At 31.1% G+C, this 23,561-nt stretch overlaps 1 protein-coding gene across 3 annotated transcripts in view; it reads right to left on the bottom strand.

Moving 5' to 3' along the window:
- Nucleotides 1-23,561, bottom strand: part of LOC133656290 (protein TANC2-like) — a 255,231-nt gene that overhangs the window by 130,491 nt on the left and 101,179 nt on the right. For 2 of the 3 annotated variants that reach the window (XM_062057293.1, XM_062057294.1), the window contains exons 1-2: nt 9,694-9,898; nt 4,955-5,122 (exon numbers count right to left, since the gene is read on the bottom strand). In XM_062057293.1, the coding sequence (XP_061913277.1) occupies nt 4,955-5,122; nt 9,694-9,865 (340 nt within the window). In that variant the 5' untranslated portion in view covers nt 9,866-9,898. Of the gene's footprint in view, nt 1-4,954; nt 5,123-9,693; nt 9,899-23,561 lie in introns of those variants that run through there. The other variant, XM_062057295.1, reaches the window with a different exon arrangement.

The following is a 23,561-nucleotide window of genomic DNA, read 5'->3' as shown; positions in this document are numbered from 1 at the left end:
AAGTGTAATTCATCTGATTTTTTTTTTAAACTTCTAAAAAACGTTTTTCTATAACATTATGTTAATAAATTTGCATTAATCTAAAAATATTGGGGTCTTTTTTAGGTCAATTTAAACTGTGTAAGAAAGTAATTTACTGAGATTAATCACGATTAATCCAAATTTAAGTGTGATTAATCTGATTTTTTAAAAATCTAAAAAAAAAATTCTATAACATTCTGTTAATAAATTTGCATTTATCTAAAAATATTGGGGTCTTCTGTAGGTTAACTTTAACTATGTAAGCGAGTAATTTACTGTAATTAATCATGATTAATCCAAATTTAAGTGTGATTAATCTAATTAAAACCAATCTTGAAAAATAAATTTGCTTTGTCTAAACATTTTTGGGTCTTTTTTTTAGGTTATTTTAAATTATGTAAGAAAATTATTTACTGTGATTAATCATGATTAATCCAAATTTAAGTGTAATTAATCGGATTTAAAAAATTTGTTAAAAAAACAATCAATTCGCATTTGTTTGAAAATATTGTGGTCTTTTTGGGGGGTTATTTTAAATTATGTAAGCAAGTAATTTACTGAGATTAATCACGATTAATCCAAATTTAAGTGTGATTAATCTGATTTTTTTAAAATCGGGGGGAAAAAAATTATATAACATTCTGTTAATAAATTTGCATTTATCTAAAAATATTGGGGTCTTTTTTAGGTTAATTTTAATTATGTAAGCAAGTAATTTACTGTGATTAATCATGATTAATCCAAATTTAAATGTGATTAATCTAATTTAAAAAAAATCTTAACATTTAAGTGTAATTAATCTGATTTTAAAAATGAGTTTAAAAACAATAAAACAATTTGCATTTGTTTTAAAACATTGGGGTCTTTTTTTAAGGTTATTTTAAATTATGTGAACAAGTAATTTACTGAGATTAATCACGATTAATCCAAATTCAAGTGTAATTAATCTGATTTTTTTTTTTAAACTTCTAAAAAATGTTTTTCTATAACATTATGTTAATAAATTTGCATTAATCTAAAAATATTGGGGTCTTTTTTAGGTCAATTTAAACTGTGTAAGCAAGTAATTTACTGAGATTAATCACGATTAATCCAAATTTAAGTGTGATTAATCTGATGTTTTAAAAATCGGGGAAAAAAAATTCTATAACATTCTGTTAATAAATTTGCATTTATCTAAAAATATTGGGGTCTTTTTTAGATTAATTTTAATTATGTAAGCGACTAATTTACTGTGATTAATCATGATTAATCCAAATTTAAATGTGATTAATCTAATTTTAAAAAAAATCTTAACATTTAAGTGTGATTAATCTAATTTTAAAAATTAGTTTTAAAAAAATAAAACAATTTGCATTTGTTTTAAAATATTGGGGTCTTTTTTAAAGTTATTTTAAATTATGTGAACAAGTAATTTACTGAGATTAATCACGATTAATCCAAATTCAAGTGTAATTAATCTGATTTTTTTTTTAAACTTCTAAAAAAAAAAATTCTATAACATTATGTTAATAAATTTGCATTAATCTAAAAATATTGGGGTCTTTTTTAGGTCAATTTAAACTGTGTAAGCAAGTAATTTACTGAGATTAATCACGATTAATCAAAATTTAAGTGTGATTAATCTGATTTTTTAAAAATCTAAAAAAAAATAATTCTATAACATTTTGTTAATAAATTTGCATTTATCTAAAAATATTGGGGTCTTTTTTAGGTTAATTTTAATTATGTAAGCGACTAATTTACTGTGATTAATCATGATTAATCCAAATTTAAATGTGATTAATCTAATTTTTAAAAAAATCTTAACATTTAAATGTAATTAATCTGATTTTAAAAATTAGTTTAAAAAAAATAAAACAATTTGCATTTGTTTTAAAACATTGGGGTCTTTTTTTAAGGTTACTTTAAATTATGTGAACAAGTAATTTACTGAGATTAATCACGATTAATCCAAATTCAAGTGTAATTAATCTGATATTTTTTTTAAACTTCTAAAAAAAAAAATTCTATAACATTATGTTAATAAATTTGCATTAATCTAAAAATATTGGGGTCTTTTTTAGGTCAATTTAAACTGTGTAAGCAAGTAATTTACTGAGATTAATCACGATTAATCCAAATTTAAGTGGGATTAATCTGATTTTTTAAAAATCTAAAAAAAAATAATTCTATAACATTCTGTTAATAAATTTGCATTTATCTAAAAATATTGGGGTCTTTTTTAGGTTAATTTTAATTATGTAAGCGACTAATTTACTGTGATTAATCATGATTAATCCAAATTTAAATGTGATTAATCTAATTTTAAAAAAAATCTTAACATTTAAGTGTAATTTATCTGATTTTAAAAATTAGTTTAAAAAAAATAAAACCATTTGCATTTGTTTTAAAATATTGGGGTCTTTTTTAAAGTTATTTTAAATTATGTGAACAAGTAATTCACTGAGATTAATCACGATTAATCCAAATTCAAGTGTAATTAATCTGTTGTTGTTTTTTAAACTTCTAAAAAATGTTTTTCTATAACATTATGTTAATAAATTTGCATTAATCTAAAAATATCGGGGTCTTTTTTAGGTCAAATTTAAACTGTGTAAGAAAGTAATTTACTGAGATTAATCGCGATTAATCCAAATTTAAGTGTGATTAATCTGATTTTTTAAAAATCTAAAAAAAAAAAAATTCTATAACATTATGTTAATAAATTTGCATTTATCTAAAAATATTGGGGTCTTTTGTAGGTTAATTTAAATTATGTAAGCAAGTAATTTACTGTAATTAATCATGATTAATCCAAATTTAAGTGTGATTAATCTAATTAAAACCCATCTTAAAAAATTGATTTGCTTTGTCTAAACATTTTTGGGTCTTTTTTTAAGGTTATTTTAAATTATGTAAGAAAATGATTTACTGTGATTAATCATGATTAATCCAAATTTAAGTGTAATTCATCGGATTTAAAAAATTTGTTAAAAAAACAATCAATTCGCATTTATTTGAAAATATTGTGGTCCTTTTGGGGGGTTATTTTAAATTATGTAAACAAGTAATTTACCGAGATTAATCACGATTAATCCAAATTCAAGTGTGATTAATCAGATTTTTTAATAATTAAAAATATATATATATATATAAAGTTGCATTCATCTAAAAATATTGGGGTCTTTTTTAGGTTAATTTAAATGATGTAAACAAGTAATTTACTGTGATTAATCCAAATTTAAATCTAATTAATCTTATTTTAAAAATTCATTAAAAAAAATAATAAATTCGCATTTGTTTTAAAATATTGGGGTCTTTTTTTAGGTTATTTTAAATTATGTAAGAAAGTAATTTACTGAGATTAGTATTTTTTATTTTTTTATTTTAATGTTTTACTTTTTTTAATTTACTGAGATTAATCACGATTAATCCAAATTCAAGTGTAATTAATCAGATTTTTTTTTTAACTTCTAAAAAATGTTTTGTTAATAAGTTTGCATTTATTTTAAATATTAGGGGTTATTTGTAGGCTAATTTAAATTATTTAAGCAAGTAATTTACTCTGATTAATTATAATTAATCCAAATTCAAGTGTGATTAATCTAATTTTAAAAAATCTTTAAAAATAAATTTGCATTTGTTTTAAAATATTGGGGTCTTTTTTAGGTTATTTTTAAATTATGTAAGCAAGTAATTTACTGCGATTACTCATGATCAATCCTAATTCAAGTGTGATTAATTTGATTTAAAACAAACAAACAAAAAAAAATGATATTACATTCTGGTAATAAATTTGCATTTATTCTAAAATATTGGGGTCTTTTTTTAAGGTTAATTTAAATTGTGTAATCAAGTAATTTACTGTGATTAATCATGATTAATCCAAATTTAAGTGTGATTAATCTGATTTGAAAAATGCTTACAAAATAAATTTGCATTTATTCTAAAATATTGGGGTCTTTTTTTAAGGTTAATTTAAATTATGTAAGCACGTAATGTAGTGTTTTTAATCATTACTAATCCAAATTTAGGTATGATTAATCTGATTAAAAACAAAAAAAATCTTTACAAATGTTTTTCTATAACATTCTTTTAATAAATTTGCATCTCTTCTAAAATATTGGGGTCTTTTCTTAGGTTAAATAAAATTATGTAATCAAGTAATTTAATGTGATTAATTTGATTTTAAAAAATCTTTAAAAAATGATATAACATTCTGGTAATAAATTTGCATTTATTCTAACATATTGGGGTCCTTTTTAAGGTTAATTTAAATTGAGTAAGCAAGTAATTTACTGTGATTAATCACGATTAATCCAAATTTAATGTGATTAATCTAAAATAAATTTGCTTTGTCTAAACATATTTGGGTCTTTTTTTAAAGTTATTTTAAATTATTTAAAAAACAATTTACTGTGATTAATCATGATTAATACAAATTGAAGTGTAATTAATCTGATTTTAACAATTTGTAAAAAAAATAAATACATTTGCATTTGTTTTAAAATATTGGGGACTTTTTTTAGATTATTTTAAATTATGTACGGAAGTAATTTACTGAGATTAATCATGATTAATCCAAATACAAGTGTGATTAATTTAATTTAAAATTGGGCCCGACGTGATGTCACCCGCACTTCCTGTTTGGGCCTGACGTGACGTCACACGCACACATTCACTTTCAAGTGGAATACATCACAGGAGGTGTTGCATCATCAGTGTGGGCTGCTGCGCCCTGGTGGCCAACTGTGGTACTACGCCTCATGGAGCCATCACAAGCAGCAAGTTCACACACACACACACACACACACACACACACACACACGCACGCACGCACGCACGCACGCACACACACACACACACACACACACACACACACACACACACACACACACACACACACACACAGAGAGAGAGAGAAAAGATGTCGAGTCACGGTCCGGCTTACCCGCCAGCTTGTTGACGGTGTGCAGGCGGACGGCGAGCGCCTGATGTGCCAGCAGCGGCGAGGAGGGCAGCGAGCGCGACACGCCCTCCATCATGCGAACATGCTGCACGCCCTCCGCCATGGAGGCGTGGTCTCCCTCGAAGGCACAGTCGCTGTCCACACTGCCACCTGCAGGACAGGAGACACCAAGAGGACAAAATAACCCCAGTCAAAGATCCTCTATGCGACAGGAGCACTGTGACGTTTTTAAAGACCGAGTGATACATGTCAAAGATCCTATATGACAGAAACAGCAAAGTGTCCCTGTCATATAGAGGATCTTTGACAAGTGTTGTTTTTTCTGCAGGAGGTCCTCCAAAACTGCAGTCAAAGATCCTCTATGCGACAGGAGCACTCTTCTGTTTTTAAAGTTTTATTTTTCTGCAGGAGGTCCTCCAAAACTGCAGTCAAAGATCCTCTATGCGACAGGAGCACTCTTCTGTTTTTAAAGTTTTATTTTTCTGCAGGAGGTCCTCCAAAACTGCAGTCAAAGATCCTCTATGCGACAGGAGCACTCTGCTGTTTTTAAAGTGTTATTTTTTTGCGGGAGGTCCTCAAAACTGCAGTCAAAGATCCTCTATGTGACAGGGGCACTTTGCTATTTCTGACATATAGAGGATCTTTGAAAAGTGTTTTTTTTTTTTTTTTTTTGCGGGAGGTCCTCAAAATGACTGTCAAAGATCCTCTATGTGACAGAAACAGCAAAGTGCCCCTGTCATATAGAGGATCTTTGACCAGTGTTGTTTTTTCTGCAGGAGGTCCTCTGCAGTCAAAGATCCTCTATGTGACAGGAGCACTGTGCCGTTTTTAAAGACCTAGTGACACTTGTCAAAGATCCTATATGACAGAAACAGCAAAGTGTCCCTGTCATATAGAGGATCTTTGACAAGTGTTGTTTTTTCTGCAGGAGGTCCTCCAAAACTGCAGTCAAAGATCCTCTATGCGGCAGGAGCACTCTGCTGTTTTTAAAGTGTTATTTTTTTTTGCGGGAGGTCCATAAAACTGCAGTCAAAGATCCTCTATGTGACAGGGGCACTTTGCTATTTCTGACATATAGAGGATCTTTGACAAGTGTTTTTTTTTTTTTTTTTGCGAGAGGTCCTCAAAACTGTCATATAGGATCTTTGACATGTGGGTTTTTTTTGCAGGAGGTCCTCAAAATGACTGTCAAAGATCCTCTATGTGACAAAAACAGCAAAGTGCCCCCGTCATATAGAGGATCTTTGACAAGTGTTTTTTTTTTGTTTTGTTTTTTTTGCGGGAGGTCCTCAAAACTGCAGTCAAAGATCCTCTATGTGACAGGGGCACAAAGGTGTTTCTGTCATATAGAGGATCTTTGACAAGTGTTGTTTTTGGGAGGTCCTAAAAAACTGCAGTCAAAGATCCTCTATGCGACAGGAGCACTGTGCTGATTTTAAAGACCTAGTGATACTTGTCAAAGATCCTATATGACAGAAACAGCAAAGTGTCCCCGTCATATAGAGGATCTTTGACAAGTGTTGTTTTTTCTGCAGGAGGTCCTCCAAAACTGCAGTCAAAGATCCTCTATGCGACAAGAGCTTTCTGCTGTTTTTCTACTGTTATTTTTTTGCGGGAGGTCCTCAAAACTGCAGTCAAAGATCCTCTATGTGACAGGAGCACTCTGCTGTTTTTAAAGTGTTATTTTTTGCGGGAGGTCCTCAAAACTGCAGTCAAAGATCCTCTATGTGACAGAAACAGCAAAGTGCCCCTGTCATATAGAGGATCTTTGACAAGTGTTTTTTTTTTTTTTTTTTTTTTTTGCGGGAGGTCCTCAAAACTGCAGTCAAAGATCCTCTATGTGACAGGGGCACAAAGGTGTTTCTGTCATATAGAGGATCTTTGACAAGTGCTGTTTTTGGGAGGTCCTAAAAAACTGCAGTCAAAGATCCTCTATGCGACAGGAGCACTGTGCTGTTTTTAAAGACCGTGTGATACTTGTCAAAGATCCTATATGACAGAAACAGCAAAGTGTGCCCGTCATATAGAGGATCTTTGACAAGTGTTGTTTTTTCTGCAGGATGTCCTCCAAAACTGCAGTCAAAGATCCTCTATGCGACAAGAGCTTTCTGCTGTTTTTCTACTGTTATTTTTTTGCGGGAGGTCCTCAAAACTGCAGTCAAAGATCCTCTATGTGACAGGAGCACTCTGCTATTTCTGACATATAGAGGATCTTTGACAAGTGTTTTTTTTTTTTTTTTGCGAGAGGTCCTCAAAACTGTCATATAGGATCTTTGAATATGTGGGTTTTTTTTGCGGAGGTCCTCAAAATGACTGTCAAAGATCCTCTATGTGACAGAAACAGCAAAGTGCCCCTGTCATATAGAGGATCTTTGACAAGTGTTTTTTTTTTTTTTTTTGCGGGAGGTCCTCAAAACTGCAGTCAAAGATCATCTATGTGACAGGGGCACGAAGGTGTTTCTGTCATATAGAGGATCTTTGACAAGTGTTGTTTTTGGGAGGTCCTAAAAAACTGCAGTCAAAGATCCTTTTTGCGACAGAGCACTCTGCTGTTTTTAAAGATCGTGTGATACTTGTCAAAGATCCTATACGACAGAAACAGCAAAGTGTCCCCATCATATAGAGGATCTTTGACAAGTGTTGTTTTTTCTGCAGGAGGTCCTCCAAAACAGCAAAGTGCTCCTGTCGTTTAAACAATCTTTGATGAGTGTTCTTTTTTGGCAGGAGGTCCTCAAAAATGTTGGTCAAAGATCCTCTATATCACAGGATGCTGTTTTAAGAGCCTAGTGCAAAAAGATTTTACACTTTGCTGTTTTTAAGTGTGTTGTGCAAAACAAAAACAAAAACAAAAACAACAAGTGAATCTCAAAATCAGCAATCAAAGATCTTCTATATGAAAGAAGCACTTTGCTTTCAGCAGTCAAAGATCCTTTATACAGATACAATGACACATGCTAGCCTGGAGGTTATTGACGTCGGCGCCATTGACCTAGAAGAGGGAAACAACGCCGCGTGACCTCGCTTCCACATCAACAACACCCGCGTTTTAATCACAACCACATCCTCTCTGGTCATAGTATTAGCATACATGCTAGTTAAAACTGCTTTTATTAGCATACATGCTAGTTAAAACTGCTTCTATTAGCATACATGCTAGTTAAAACTGTTTTTATTAGCATACATGCTAGTTAAAACTGCTTTTATTAGCATACATGCTAGTTAAAACTGCTTTTATTAGCATACACGCTAGTTAAAACTGCTTCTTTTAGCATACATGCTAGTTAAAACTGCTTTTATTAGCATACATGCTAGTTAAAACTGCTTCTATTAGCATACATGCTAGTAAAAGTGGAAATAGTTGGATATTATTAGCATACATGCTAGTTAAAAGTGCTTTCTTAGCATACATGCTAGTTAAAACTGCTTTTATTAGCGTACATGCTAGTTAAAACTGCTTTTATTAGCATACATGCTAGTTAAAACTGCTTTTATTAGCATACATGCTAGTTAAAACTGCTTCTATTAGCATACATGCTAGTTAAAAGTGTAAATAGTTAGATATTATTAGCATACATGCTAGTTAAAAGTGTAAATAGTTGGATATTATTAGCATACATGCTAGTTAAAAGTGCTTTCTTAGCATACATGCTAGTTAAAAGTGTAAATAGTTGGATATTATTAGCATACATGTTGTTAAAAGTGCTTTCTTAGCATACATGCTAGTTAAAAGTGTAAATAGTTGGATATTATTAGCATACATGCTAGTTAAAAGTGTAAATAGTTGGATATTATTAGCATACATGCTAGTTAAAAGTGTAAATAGTTGGATATTATTAGCATACATGCTAGTTAAAAGTGTATATAGTTGGATATTATTAGCATACATGCTAGTTAAAGTGTAAATAGTTGGATATTATTAGCATACATGCTAGTTAAAGTGTAAATAGTTGGATATTATTAGCATACATGCTAGTTAAAGTGTAAATAGTTGGGTATTATTAGCATACATGCTAGTTAAAAGTGTAAATAGTTGGATATTATTAGCATACATGCTAGTTAAAAGTGCTTTCTTAGCATACATGCTAGTTAAAAGTGTAAATAGTTGGATATTATTAGCATACATGTTGTTAAAAGTGCTTTCTTAGCATACATGCTAGTTAAAAGTGTAAATAGTTGGATATTATTAGCATACATGCTAGTTAAAAGTGTAAATAGTTGGATATTATTAGCATACATGCTAGTTAAAAGTGTAAATAGTTGGATATTATTAGCATACATGCTAGTTAAAAGTGTATATAGTTGGATATTATTAGCATACATGCTAGTTAAAGTGTAAATAGTTGGATATTATTAGCATACATGCTAGTTAAAGTGTAAATAGTTGGATATTATTAGCATACATGCTAGTTAAAGTGTAAATAGTTGGGTATTATTAGCATACATGCTAGTTAAAAGTGTAAATAGTTGGATATTATTAGCATACATGTTAGTTAAAAGTGTATATAGTTGGATATTATTAGCATACATGCTAGTTAAAGTGTAAATAAGGGTGGAGGAGGATGGAGGTCATTAGGTGGAGGAGGATGGAGGTCATTAGCTAAAAGACTTCCTCTCCTCTAACAACATTCCTGCCGCTGATAAACATCCACAGAAAGTGTCGCTCCAAAGGTGTGCTTACCTTGGCCAAAGTGGCTCAGGTGAGGGTCTAGAGGTGTGCTTACCTTGGCCAAAGTGGCTCAGGTGAGGGTCTAAAGCAGGTGAGCGGGGGTCTGCCAGGTCCTCACTCCCTCCATCTGTGCACAGGAAGAAGGAGAGTGAGCAGTGAGCGGTGAGACCACGCCTGGTTGGCAGCAACACCATGTGGCCCCTCGGGACCCCCAGCAGGCTGCACATACACACACACACACACACACACACACACACACACACACACACACACACACACACACACACACACACACACACGCACACACACACACACACACACACACACACACACACACACACACACACACGCACACACACACACACACACACACACACACACACACACACACTCCTGGTTCTTAATAACTATGGACATGAAACACTGATATCGCGATACAGTTTTCAGCCCTAAGTCACTATAGTGCAGGGGTCAGCAACCTTTTTGAAAGCAAGAGCTACTTCTTGGGTAGTGATTCATGCGAAGGGCTACCAGTTTGATACACACTTCAATAAATTGCCAGAAATAGCCAATTTGCTCAATTTACCTTCAACTCTATGTTATTATTAATAATTAATGATATTCACACTTAATTGAACGGTTTAAAAGAGGAGAAAACACCAAAAAAAAATGACAATTCAATTTTGAAACATAGTTTATCTTCAATTTCGACTCTTTAAAATTCAAAATTCAACCGAAAAAAAGAAGAGAAAAACTAGCTAATTTGAATCTTTTTGAAAAAATTAAAAAAATAATTTATGGAACATCATTAGTCATTTTTCCTGATTAAGATTAATTTTAGAATTTTGATGACATGTTTTAAATAGGTTAAAATCCAATCTGCACTTTGTTAGAATATATAACAAATTGGACCAAGCTATATTTCTAACAAAGACAAATCATTATTTCTTCTAGATTTTCCAGAACAAAAATGTTTTAAAAAAATTCAAAAGACTTTGAAATAAGATTTAAATTTGATTCTACAGATTTTCTACATTTGCCAGAATACATTTTTTGAATTTTAATCATAATAAGTTTGAAGAAATATTTCACAAATATTCTTCGTCGAAAAAACAGAAGCTAAAATGAAGAATTAAATTAAAATGTATTTATTATTCTTTACAATTAAAAAAAATAAATTACTTGAACATTGATTTAAATTGTCAGGAAAGAAGAGGAAGGAATTTAAAAGGTAAAAAGGTATATGTGTTTAAAAATCCTAAAATCATTTTTAAGGTTGTATTTTTTCTCTAAAATTGTCTTTCAGAAAGTTATAAGAAGCAAAGTAAAAAAATTAATGAATTTATTTAAACAAGTGAAGACCAAGTCTTTCAAATATTTTCTTGGATTTTCAAATTCTATTTGAGTTTTGTCTCTCTTAGAATTAAAAATGTCGGGCAAAGCGAGACCAGCTTGCTAGTAAATAAATACAATTTAAAAAATAGAGGCAGCTCACTGGTAAGTGCTGCTATTTGAGCTATTTTTAGAACAGGCCAGCGGGCTACTCATCTGGTCCTTACGGGCTACCTGGTGCCCGCGGGCACCGCGTTGGTGACCCTTGGACTAGAGAGTTTCTGCCTGACGTTGACACACTTAGAGAATTTTTTTTGACACATTTAGAGAGTTTTTTTGACACATTTAGAGAGTTTTTTTTTGACACATTTAGAGAGTTTTTTTGACACATTTAGAGAGTTTTTTTGTCACATTTAGAGAGTTTCTGCCTGACGTTGACACATTTAGAGTTTTTTTGACACATTTAGAGAGTTTTTTTGACACATTTAGAGTTTTTTTGACACATTTAGAGAGTTTTTTTTTTTACACATTTTGAGTTTTTTTTGACACATTTAGAGTTTTTTTGACACATTTAGACACATTTAGAGAGTTTTTTTGACACATTTAGAGGTTTTTTTGACACATTTAGAGTTTTTTTGACACATTTAGAGAGTTTTTTTGACACATTTAGAGAGTTTTTTTTGACACATTTAGAGGTTTTTTTGACACATTTAGAGAGTTTTTTTGACACATTTAGAGAGTTTCTGCCTGACGTTGACACATTTAGAGAGTTTTTTTGACACATTTCGAGTTTTTTTGATACATTTAGAGAGTTTTTTTTGACACATTTAGAGAGTTTTTTTTGACACATTTAGAGAGTTTTTTTTGACACATTTAGAGAGTTTTTTTTGACACATTTAGAGAGTCTTTTTTTTACACATTTAGAGTTTTTTTGACACATTTAGAGAGTTTTTTTTGACACATTTAGAGTTTTTTTGACACATTTAGAGAGTTTTTTTTACACATTTAGAGAGTTTTTTGACACATTTAGAGTTTTTTTGACACATTTAGAGTTTTTTTTGACACATTTAGAGTTTTTTTGACACATTTAGAGAGTTTTTTTTGACACATTTAGAGTTTTTTTGACACATTTAGACACATTTAGAGAGTTTTTTTGACACATTTAGAGGTTTTTTTGACACATTTAGAGTTTTTTTGACACATTTAGAGAGTTTTTTTGACACATTTAGAGAGTTTTTTTTGACACATTTAGAGGTTTTTTTGACACATTTAGAGAGTTTTTTTGACACATTTAGAGAGTTTCTGCCTGACGTTGACACATTTAGAGAGTTTTTTTGACACATTTCGAGTTTTTTTGATACATTTAGAGAGTTTTTTTTGACACATTTAGAGAGTTTTTTTTGACACATTTAGAGAGTTTTTTTTGACACATTTAGAGAGTTTTTTTTGACACATTTAGAGAGTCTTTTTTTACACATTTAGAGTTTTTTTGACACATTTAGAGAGTTTTTTTTGACACATTTAGAGTTTTTTTGACACATTTAGAGAGTTTTTTTTACACATTTAGAGAGTTTTTTGACACATTTAGAGTTTTTTTGACACATTTAGAGTTTTTTTTGACACATTTAGAGTTTTTTTGACACATTTAGAGTTTTTTTGACACATTTAGAGAGTTTTTTTTGACACATTTAGAGTTTTTTTGACACATTTAGAGAGTTTTTTTGACACATTTAGAGAGGTTTTTTTGACACATTTAGAAGGTTTTTTTGACACATTTAGAGAGTTTTTTTTTACACATTTAGAGAGTTTTTTTGACACATTTAGAGAGTTTTTTTTTACACATTTAGAGGGTTTTTTTGACACATTTAGAGAGTTTTTTTTTACACATTTAGAGAGTTTTTTTGACACATTTAGAGAGTTTTTTTTGACACATTTAGAGTTTGTGCCTGACATTTAGACATGACTTTTGTGGGCTCCTCCAAAGACAATCAGGTCTTTATGGGGGTAGAAAGCGGCCATTGTTCTGCTCACATGGCTCTCTTGTCGGCCAATCACAACGCCAGGCTGACAAACGCCACCTTTGACCTCTGACTGGACCAGGACACAAGAACTCGGGTCCCGGTGACACAATGTGGCCTCTGTCGCCGGCCGTGATGGCGTCCCACGCCTCCACCGCGCCACGCCAAGGCATCGAGATGATGCCATGTTGTGGTTAAAGTGCTCTGTATTCATTGTAAAGAGCCTCTCCTAGCGGACAGGTGGTCTACATGCGGTACAACAGGGGTGTCCAAAGTGCGGCCCCGGGGGCCACAACTCATTTTCAAGGGCACATTTGACAAATGCTATTAAAACAACACAAGAAAAAACATGACAAAGTGGAATAAAAGAGGTCAAAGCTTTATTTCTTTGAAAATAATAATGATGTTATGAATTATTGACATATTCAAGGCTGCAATTACTTTAAATTTCCACTTTGAAATATTTTTTTTTGTGGAAAATATTGCATATTTTGTGTGTTTGCCATATAAAAGACAAAGTTTTCTATGGCAAAAATAGCAATAAAAATTAAAATAAAAAACATACAAAAAAATAATTATAATTGACAAATATATCCGAATTTGATTTAGGGATTTAATTACAAAAAATATGCATAGTTTGTGTCTGCCATATAAAAAACACATTTATTTATGACAAAAATAGCAATAAAAAAATAAAATAAAACAAAAATTATAATTGACAAATAGATCGGATGTTGATTTAGAGATTTAACTGGAAAAAATATAACTAATTTTTTAACACGTTCATGAGTGGGAAACCTTTTGGAACCACAATAAATTTAGTGTGATATTTTTTTTAAACTGTCACTGCTCAAAAATAATAATGAATCAAAATTATTGTTATGAATTATTGACATATTCAAGGCTCCTAAGTCCTTCACATCAAATATTACACTTTGAAATATTTTTTTTTGTGTAAAATATTGCATAGTTTGTGTTTGCCATATAAAAAACACATTTATCTATGACAAAAAAGGTATTAAAAAATAAAATAAAAAATGGATACAATCAACAAATAGATCTGAAGTTGATCTAGAGATGAAAAAAATATGACACATTTTTAACACTTTTATGATCCCCCCAAAAAATGTTTTACTGTCATTCCTCCAAAAATAATAATAAAAAAAAAACAATATTGTTATGAATTATTGACATAATTCAGGATCCAATTACTTCACATCACATATGACAATTTGAAATATTTTTTTTTGGGTGGAAAATATTGCATATTGTGTGTGTTTGTCATATAAAAGACAAAGTTTTCTATGGCAAAAATAGCAATAAAAAGTAAAATAAAAAACATACTTAAAAATAATCATAATTGACAAATATATCCGAATTTGATGTAGGGATTTAATTTTAAAAAATATGCATAGTTTGTGTCTGCCATATAAAAAAACACATTTATTTATGACAAAAATAGCAATAAAAAAAGAAAAGAAAACAAAAATTATAATTGACAAATAGATCGGATGTTGATTTAGAGATTTAACTGGAAAAAATATAACTAATTTTTTAACACATTCATGATTTAGTGTGATAACTTTTTTTAAACTGTCACTGCTCAAAAATAATAATGAATCAAAATTATTGATATGAATTATTGACATATTCAAGGCTCCTAATTCCTTCACATCAAATATTACACTTTGAAATATTTTTTTTTGTGTGGAAAATATTGCAGTTTGTGTTTGCCATATAAAAAACACATTTATCTATGACAAAAAAGGTATTAAAAAAATAAAATAAAAAATGGATACAATCAACAAATAGATCTGAAGTTGATCTAGAGAGGAAAAAAATATGACACATTTTTAACACTTTTGGATCCCCCCCAAAAAATTTTTTTTACTGTCATTCCTCCAAAAATAATAAAAATTCAAAAACAATATTGTTATGAATTATTGACATAATTCAGGATCCAATTACTTCACATCACATATGACAATTTGAATTATTTTTTTTTGGTGGAAAATATTGCATATGGTGTTTGTTTGCTATATAAAAAAACAAAGTTTTCTATGACAAAAATAGCAATAAAAAGTAAAATAAAAACTTTTTTTTTTTTTAAATATAATTGACAAATAGATCTGAAGTTAATCTACACATTTAACTAAAAAAATATGACTAATTTTTAACACGTTTATGAGTGGGGCTCTTTTGGATCCCCTCAAATTTTGGTGGGATTTTTTTTCTTTAAGACTGTCTTTGCTCAAAAGATAATAATGAATCCAAATTAATGTTATGAATTATTGACATATTCAAAGCTACAATTACTTCAAATATTCCACTTTGAATTTATTTATTTTTTTGTGGAAAATATTGCATATTTTGTGTGTTTGCCATATAAAAAACAAAGTTTTCTATGACAAAAATAGCAATAAAAAGTAAAATAAAAAACCTACAAAAAAATAATTATAATTGACAAATATACCCGAACTTGATGTAGGGATTTAATTAAAAAAAATATGCATAGTTTGTGTCTGCCATATAAAAAACACATTTATCTATGACAAAAAAGGTATTTAAAAAATAAAATAAAAAATGGATACAATCAACAAATAGATCTGAAGTTGATCTAGAGATGAAAAAAATATGACACATTTTTAACACTTTTGGATCCCCCCCAAAAATTTTTTTACTGTCATTCCTCCAAATATAATAAAAAATCAAAAACAATATTGTTATGAATTATTGACATAATTCAGGATCCAATTACTTCACATCACATATGACAATTTGAAATATTTTTTTTGGGGTGGAAAATATTGCATTTTGTGTGTGTTTGCCATATAAAAAACAAAGTTTTGTATGACAAAAATAGCAATAAAAAGTAAAATAAAAACATAAAAAAAATAAAATTATAATTGACAAATAGATCTGAAGTTGATCTACACATTTAACTCAAAAAATATGACTAATTTTTAACACGTTTATGAGTGGGGCTCTTTTGGATCCCCTCAAATTTTGGTGGGATTTTTTTTCTTTAAAACTGTCTTTGCTCAAAAGATAATAATGAATCAAAATTAATGTTATGAATTATTGACATATTCAAAGCTACAATTACTTCAAATATTCCACTTTAGATTTTTTTTATTTTTTGTGAAAAATATTGCATATTTTGTGTGTTTGCCATATAAAAAACAAAGTTTTCTATGGCAAAAATAGCAATAAAAAGTAAAATAAAAAACATACAAAAAAAATAATTATAATTGACAAATATATCCGAATTTGATGTAGGGATTTAATTTAAAAAAATATGCATAGTTTGTGTCTGCCGTATAAAAAACACATTTATTTATGACAAAAATAGCAATAAAAAAAGAAAATAAAACAAAAATTATAATTGAAAAATAGATCAGATGTTGATTTAGAGATTTAACTGGAAAAAATATAACAAATTTTTTTAACACGTTCATGAGTGGGAAACCTTTTGGAACCACAATAAATTTAGTGTGATCATTTTTTTTTAAACTGTCACTGCTCAAAAATAATAATGAATCAAAATTATTGTTATGAATTATTGACATATTCAAGGCTCCTAATTCCTTCACATCAAATATTACACTTTGAAATATTTTTTTGTGTGTAAAATATTGCATAGTTTGTGTTTGCCATACAAAAAACACTTTTATCTATGACAAAAAAGGTATTAAAAAAATTAAATAAAAAATGGATACAATCAACAAATAGATCTGAAGTTGATCTAGAGATGAAAAAAATATGACACATTTTTAACACTTTTGGATCCCCCAAAAAATTAGTGGGATTTTTTTTTTAATTTTTTTACTGTCATTCCTCCAAAAATAACAAAAAATCAAAAACAATATTGTTATGAATTATTGACATAATTGACAATTTGAATTTTTTTTTTTTTGGTGGAAAATATTGCATATTGTGTGTGTTTGCCATATAAAAAACAAAGTTTTCTATGACAAAAATAGCAATAAAAAGTAAAATAAAAACATTTTTTTTAAAAATTATAATTGACAAATAGATCTGAAGTTGATCTACACATTTAACTCAAAAAATATGACTAATTTTTAACACGTTTATGAGTGGGGCTCTTTTGGATCCCCTCAAATTTTGGTGGGATTTTTTTTCTTTAAGACTGTCTTTGCTCAAAAGATAATAATGAATCCAAATTAATGTTATGAATTATTGACATATTCAAAGCTACAATTACTTCAAATATTCCACTTTGAATTTATTTATTTTTTTGTGGAAAATATTGCATATTTTGTGTGTTTGCCATATAAAAAACAAAGTTTTCTATGACAAAAATAGCAATAAAAAGTAAAATAAAAAACATACAAAAAAATAATTATAATTGACAAATATACCCGAACTTGATGTAGGGATTTAATTAAAAAAAATATGCATAGTTTGTGTCTGCCATATAAAAAACACATTTATCTATGACAAAAAAGGTATTTAAAAAATAAAATAAAAAATGGATACAATCAACAAATAGATCTGAAGTTGATCTAGAGATGAAAAAAATATGACACATTTTTAACACTTTTGGATCCCCCCCAAAAAATTTTTTACTGTCATTCCTCCAAATATAATAAAAAATCAAAAACAATATTGTTATGAATTATTGACATAATTCAGGATCCAATTACTTCACATCACATATGACAATTTGAAATATTTTTTTTGGGGTGGAAAATATTGCATTTTGTGTGTGTTTGCCATATAAAAAACAAAGTTTTGTATGACAAAAATAGCAATAAAAAGTAAAATAAAAACATAAAAAAAATAAAATTATAATTGACAAATAGATCTGAAGTTGATCTACACATTTAACTCAAAAAATATGACTAATTTTTAACACGTTTATGAGTGGGGCTCTTTTGGATCCCCTCAAATTTTGGTGGGATTTTTTTTCTTTAAAACTGTCTTTGCTCAAAAGATAATAATGAATCAAAATTAATGTTATGAATTATTGACATATTCAAAGCTACAATTACTTCAAATATTCCACTTTGAATTTTTTTATTTTTTGTGGAAAATATTGCATATTTTGTGTGTTTGCCATATAAAAGACAAAGTTTTCAAAGACAAAAATAGCAATAAAAAGTAGAATAAAAAACATACAAAAAAATTATTATAATTGACAAATATATCCGAATTTGATGTAGGGATTTAATTTAAAAAAATATGCATAGTTTGTGTCTGCCATATAAAAAACACATTTATTTATGACAAAAATAGCAATAAAAAAAAGAAAATAAAACAAAAATTATAATTGACAAATAGATCGAATGTTGATTTAGAGATTTAACTGGAAAAAATATAACTAATTTTTTAACACGTTCATGATTTACTGTGATAATTTTTTTTAAACTGTCACTGCTCAAAAATAATAATGAATCAAAATTATTGTTATGAATTATTGACATATTCAAGGCTCCTAATTCCTTCACATCAAATATTACACTTTGAAATATATTGCATAGTTTGTGTTTGCCATATAAAAAACACATTTATCTATGACAAAAAAGGTATTAACACATTATTATGCCTAATTTGGACAACCAGGTATGGTGAAGATAAGGTACTTTTTTTTAAAATTACTAAAATAAGATAAATAAATTAAAAACATTTTCTTGAATAAAAAAGAAAGTACAACAATATAAAAACAGTTACATAGAAACTAGTAATGAATGAAAATGAGTAAAATGAAGTGTTAAAGGTTAGTACTATTAGTGGAGCAGCAGCACGCACAATCATGTGTGCTTACGGACTGTATCCCTTGCAGACTGTATTGATATATATTGATATATAATGTAGGAAGCAGAATATTAATAACAGAAAGAAACAACACTTTTGTGTGAATGAGTGTAAATGGGGGAGGGAGGTTTTTTGGGTTGGTGCACTAATTGTAAGTGTATCTTGTGTTTTTTATGTGGATTTAATTAAAAAAAACAAAAACCTGATACCGATAATAAAAAAAACGATACCGATAATTTCCGATATTACATTTTAACGCATATATCGGCCGATATTATCGGGCATCTCTAGTCTGTCATTAAAATGTTAAAAATAAGTCAGATTATTAGTTTTTTAAATTTATTTAACGCTTACAGTAAATCTCTATATCAACTTCAAGTTGATATAAAGTAATACAAATTTTTTTAAAAATGTTTTATGGCTTTTTATTATCGGACATCTCTACTAGAAATGTTAAATAATTATCAATATTGATCAAAATAATAATACAATACAAATAATTACTGCATAACAAAAAATTAATTTCCATAGTTCAATAAAAATAACATGGCAAATTCATGTTACACAGCCGTTACTTCCTGCCACTAAACCTGCAGAAAATACTTCTTCTCAGGTTTCTATGTTTACATTTTCACACTATTTTATTACACTTTATGAAGCATTTCTTACTTCATTTTAAGAGATTATAGTTAAGTGTTCAATGTGATTTAGTTGACTTTGCTTGAGTGTTTTCCATGTTTGTGTTGACATTTCCTTCCTGCCTTGACAGCTGAGGGATTACAATCACAGGAAGTTACATTTGAAATTAAAATGTTTACATGAAATCATGTTTTTCCCTGGTCCAATAGGTCATAAAAATATCAATTATTGATATAAAACGGTAATATCGTGATACAGTTTCCAGTCATATCGCCCAGTCCTAAAAAAAAAAGCACAAACTAGGTTTAAGTCTCGGTCCCATACTACATTGAAAACCTCTCTTTTGAAAAATGACCAGACAATTGAGACTATTTGGTAAAAATGAAAGGATAAGGAGTTGTGCCCCCCCCCCCATCTCCCTGGCACTGGCGGTCACCAGCGGGGTGTTTGGATGGGCGGGCACAGGGCCAGAGACATGACGCATGGTAGTGCGTCACCACAGATGGAGGGACAGAGGGAGCACTACTAATGACTGAAACATCACCTACTGCTGGCTGTGTGGACACATGAACACATGAATAAACTCCTGTACTGGTGTCCAACTCACATCATTTTATGAGCACATGAACACATGAATGAGCACATGAACACATGCATAAACTCCTGTACTGGCGTCCAACTCACATCATTTTATGAGCACATGAACACATGAATGAGCACATGAACACATGCATAGACTCCTGTACTGGTGTCCAACTCACTTCATTTTATGAGCACATGAACACATGAATGAGCACATGAACACATGCATAAACTCCTGTACTGGTGTCCAACTCACATCATTTTATGAGCACATGAACACATGAATGAGCACATGAACACATGCATAGACTCCTGTACTGGTGTCCAACTCACATCATTTTATGAGCACATGAACACATGAATGAGCACATGAACACATGCATAGACTCCTGTACTGGTGTCCAACTCACATCATTTTATGAGCACATGAACACATGAATGAGCACATGAACACATGCATAAACTCCTGTACTGGTGTCCAACTCACATCATTTTATGAGCACATGAACACATGAATGAGCACATGAACACGTGCATAGACTCCTGTACTGGTGTCCAACTCACATCATTTTATGAGCACATGAACACATGAATGAGCACATGAACACTTGCATAGACTCCTGTACTGGTGTCCAACTCACATCATTTTATGAGCACATGAACACATGAATGAGCACATGAACACTTGCATAGACTCCTGTACTGGTGTTCAACTCACATCATTTTATGAGCACATGAACACATGAATGAGCACATGAACACGTGCATAGACTCCTGTACTGGTGTCCAACTCACATCATTTTATGAGCACATGAACACATGAATGAGCACATGAACACGTGCATAGACTCCTGTACTGGTGTCCAACTCACATCATTTTATGAGCACATGAACACATGAATGAGCACATGAACACGTGCATAGACTCCTGTACTGGTGTCCAACTCACATCATTTTATGAGCACATGAACACATGAATGAGCACATGAACACGTGCATAGACTCCTGTACTGGTGTCCAACTCACATCATTTTATGAGCACATGAACACATGAATGAGCACATGAACACATGCATAGACTCCTGTACTGGTGTCCAACTCACATCATTTTATGAGCACATGAACACATGAATGAGCACATGAACACATGCATAAACTCCTGTACTGGTGTCCAACTCACATCATTTTATGAGCACATGAACACATGAATGAGCACATGAACACATGCATAAACTCCTGTACTGGTGTCCAACTCACATCATTTTATGAGCACATGAACACATGAATGAGCACATGAACACATGCATAAACTCCTGTACTGGTGTCCAACTCACATCATTTTATGAGCACATGAACACATGAATGAGCACATGAACACATGCATAAACTCCTGTACTGGTGTCCAACTCACATCATTTTATGAGCACATGAACACATGAATGAGCACATGAACACATGCATAAACTCCTGTACTGGTGTCCAACTCACATCATTTTATGAGCACATGAACACATGAATGAGCACATGAACACATGCATAAACTCCTGTACTGGTGTCCAACTCACATCATTTTATGAGCACATGAACACATGAATGAGCACATGAACACATGCATAGACTCCTGTACTGGTGTCCAACTCACATCATTTTATGAGCACATGAACACATGAATGAGCACATGAACACATGCATAAACTCCTGTACTGGTGTCCAACTCACATCATTTTATGAGCACATGAACACATGAATGAGCACATGAACACATGCATAAACTCCTGTACTGGTGTCCAACTCACATCATTTTATGAGCACATGAACACATGAATGAGCACATGAACACATGCATAAACTCCTGTACTGGTGTCCAACTCACATCATTTTATGAGCACATGAACACATGAATGAGCACATGAACACATGCATAAACTCCTGTACTGGTGTCCAACTCACATCATTTTATGAGCACATGAACACATGAATGAGCACATGAACACATGCATAAACTCCTGTACTGGTGTCCAACTCACATCATTTTATGAGCACATGAACACATGAATGAGCACATGAACACATGCATAAACTTCTGTACTGGTGTCCAACTCACATCATTTTATGAGCACATGAACACATGAATGAGCACATGAACACGTGCATAAACTCCTGTACTGGTGTCCAACTCACATCATTTTATGAGCACATGAACACATGAATGAGCACATGAACACATGAATAAACTCCTGTACTGGTGTCCAACTCACATCATTTTATGAGCACATGAACACATGAATGAGCACATGAACACATGCATAGACTCCTGTACTGGTGTCCAACTCACATCATTTTATGAGCACATGAACACATGAATGAGCACATGAACACATGCATAGACTCCTGTACTGGTGTCCAACTCACATCATTTTATGAGCACATGAACACATGAATGAGCACATGAACACGTGCATAGACTCCTGTACTGGTGTCCAACTCACATCATTTTATGAGCACATGAACACATGAATGAGCACATGAACACGTGCATAGACTCCTGTACTGGTGTCCAACTCACATCATTTTATGAGCACATGAACACATGAATGAGCACATGAACACGTGCATAAACTCCTGTACTGGTGTCCAACTCACATCATTTTATGAGCACATGAACACATGAATGAGCACATGAACACATGCATAGACTCCTGTACTGGTGTCCAACTCACATCATTTTATGAGCACATGAACACATGAATGAGCACATGAACACATGCATAGACTCCTGTACTGGTGTCCAACTCACATCATTTTATGAGCACATGAACACATGAATGAGCACATGAACACGTGCATAGACTCCTGTACTGGTGTCCAACTCACATCATTTTATGAGCACATGAACACATGAATGAGCACATGAACACGTGCATAGACTCCTGTACTGGTGTCCAACTCACATCATTTTATGAGCACATGAACACATGAATGAGCACATGAACACGTGCATAAACTCCTGTACTGGTGTCCAACTCACATCATTTTATGAGCACATGAACACATGAATGAGCACATGAACACATGAATAAACTCCTGTACTGGTGTCCAACTCACATCATTTTATGAGCACATGAACACATGAATGAGCACATGAACACATGCATAAACTCCTGTACTGGTGTCCAACTCACATCATTTTATGAGCACATGAACACATGAATGAGCACATGAACACGTGCATAGACTCCTGTACTGGTGTCCAAATCACATCATTTTATGAGCACATGAACACATGAATGAGCACATGAACACATGCATAGACTCCTGTACTGGTGTCCAAATCACATCATTTTATGAGCACATGAACACATGAATGAGCACATGAACACATGAATAAACTCCTGTACTGGTGTCCAACTCACATCATTTTATGAGCACATGAACACATGAATGAGCACATGAACACATGCATAAACTCCTGTACTGGTGTCCAACTCACATCATTTTATGAGCACATGAACACATGAATGAGCACATGAACACGTGCATAGACTCCTGTACTGGTGTCCAACTCACATCATTT

The sequence above is a fragment of the Entelurus aequoreus genome, linkage group LG08 (assembly GCF_033978785.1).
Source record: "Entelurus aequoreus isolate RoL-2023_Sb linkage group LG08, RoL_Eaeq_v1.1, whole genome shotgun sequence".
Taxonomy (NCBI): Eukaryota; Metazoa; Chordata; class Actinopteri; order Syngnathiformes; family Syngnathidae; genus Entelurus; species Entelurus aequoreus.
This window is presented reverse-complemented; position numbering and strand designations above follow the sequence as displayed.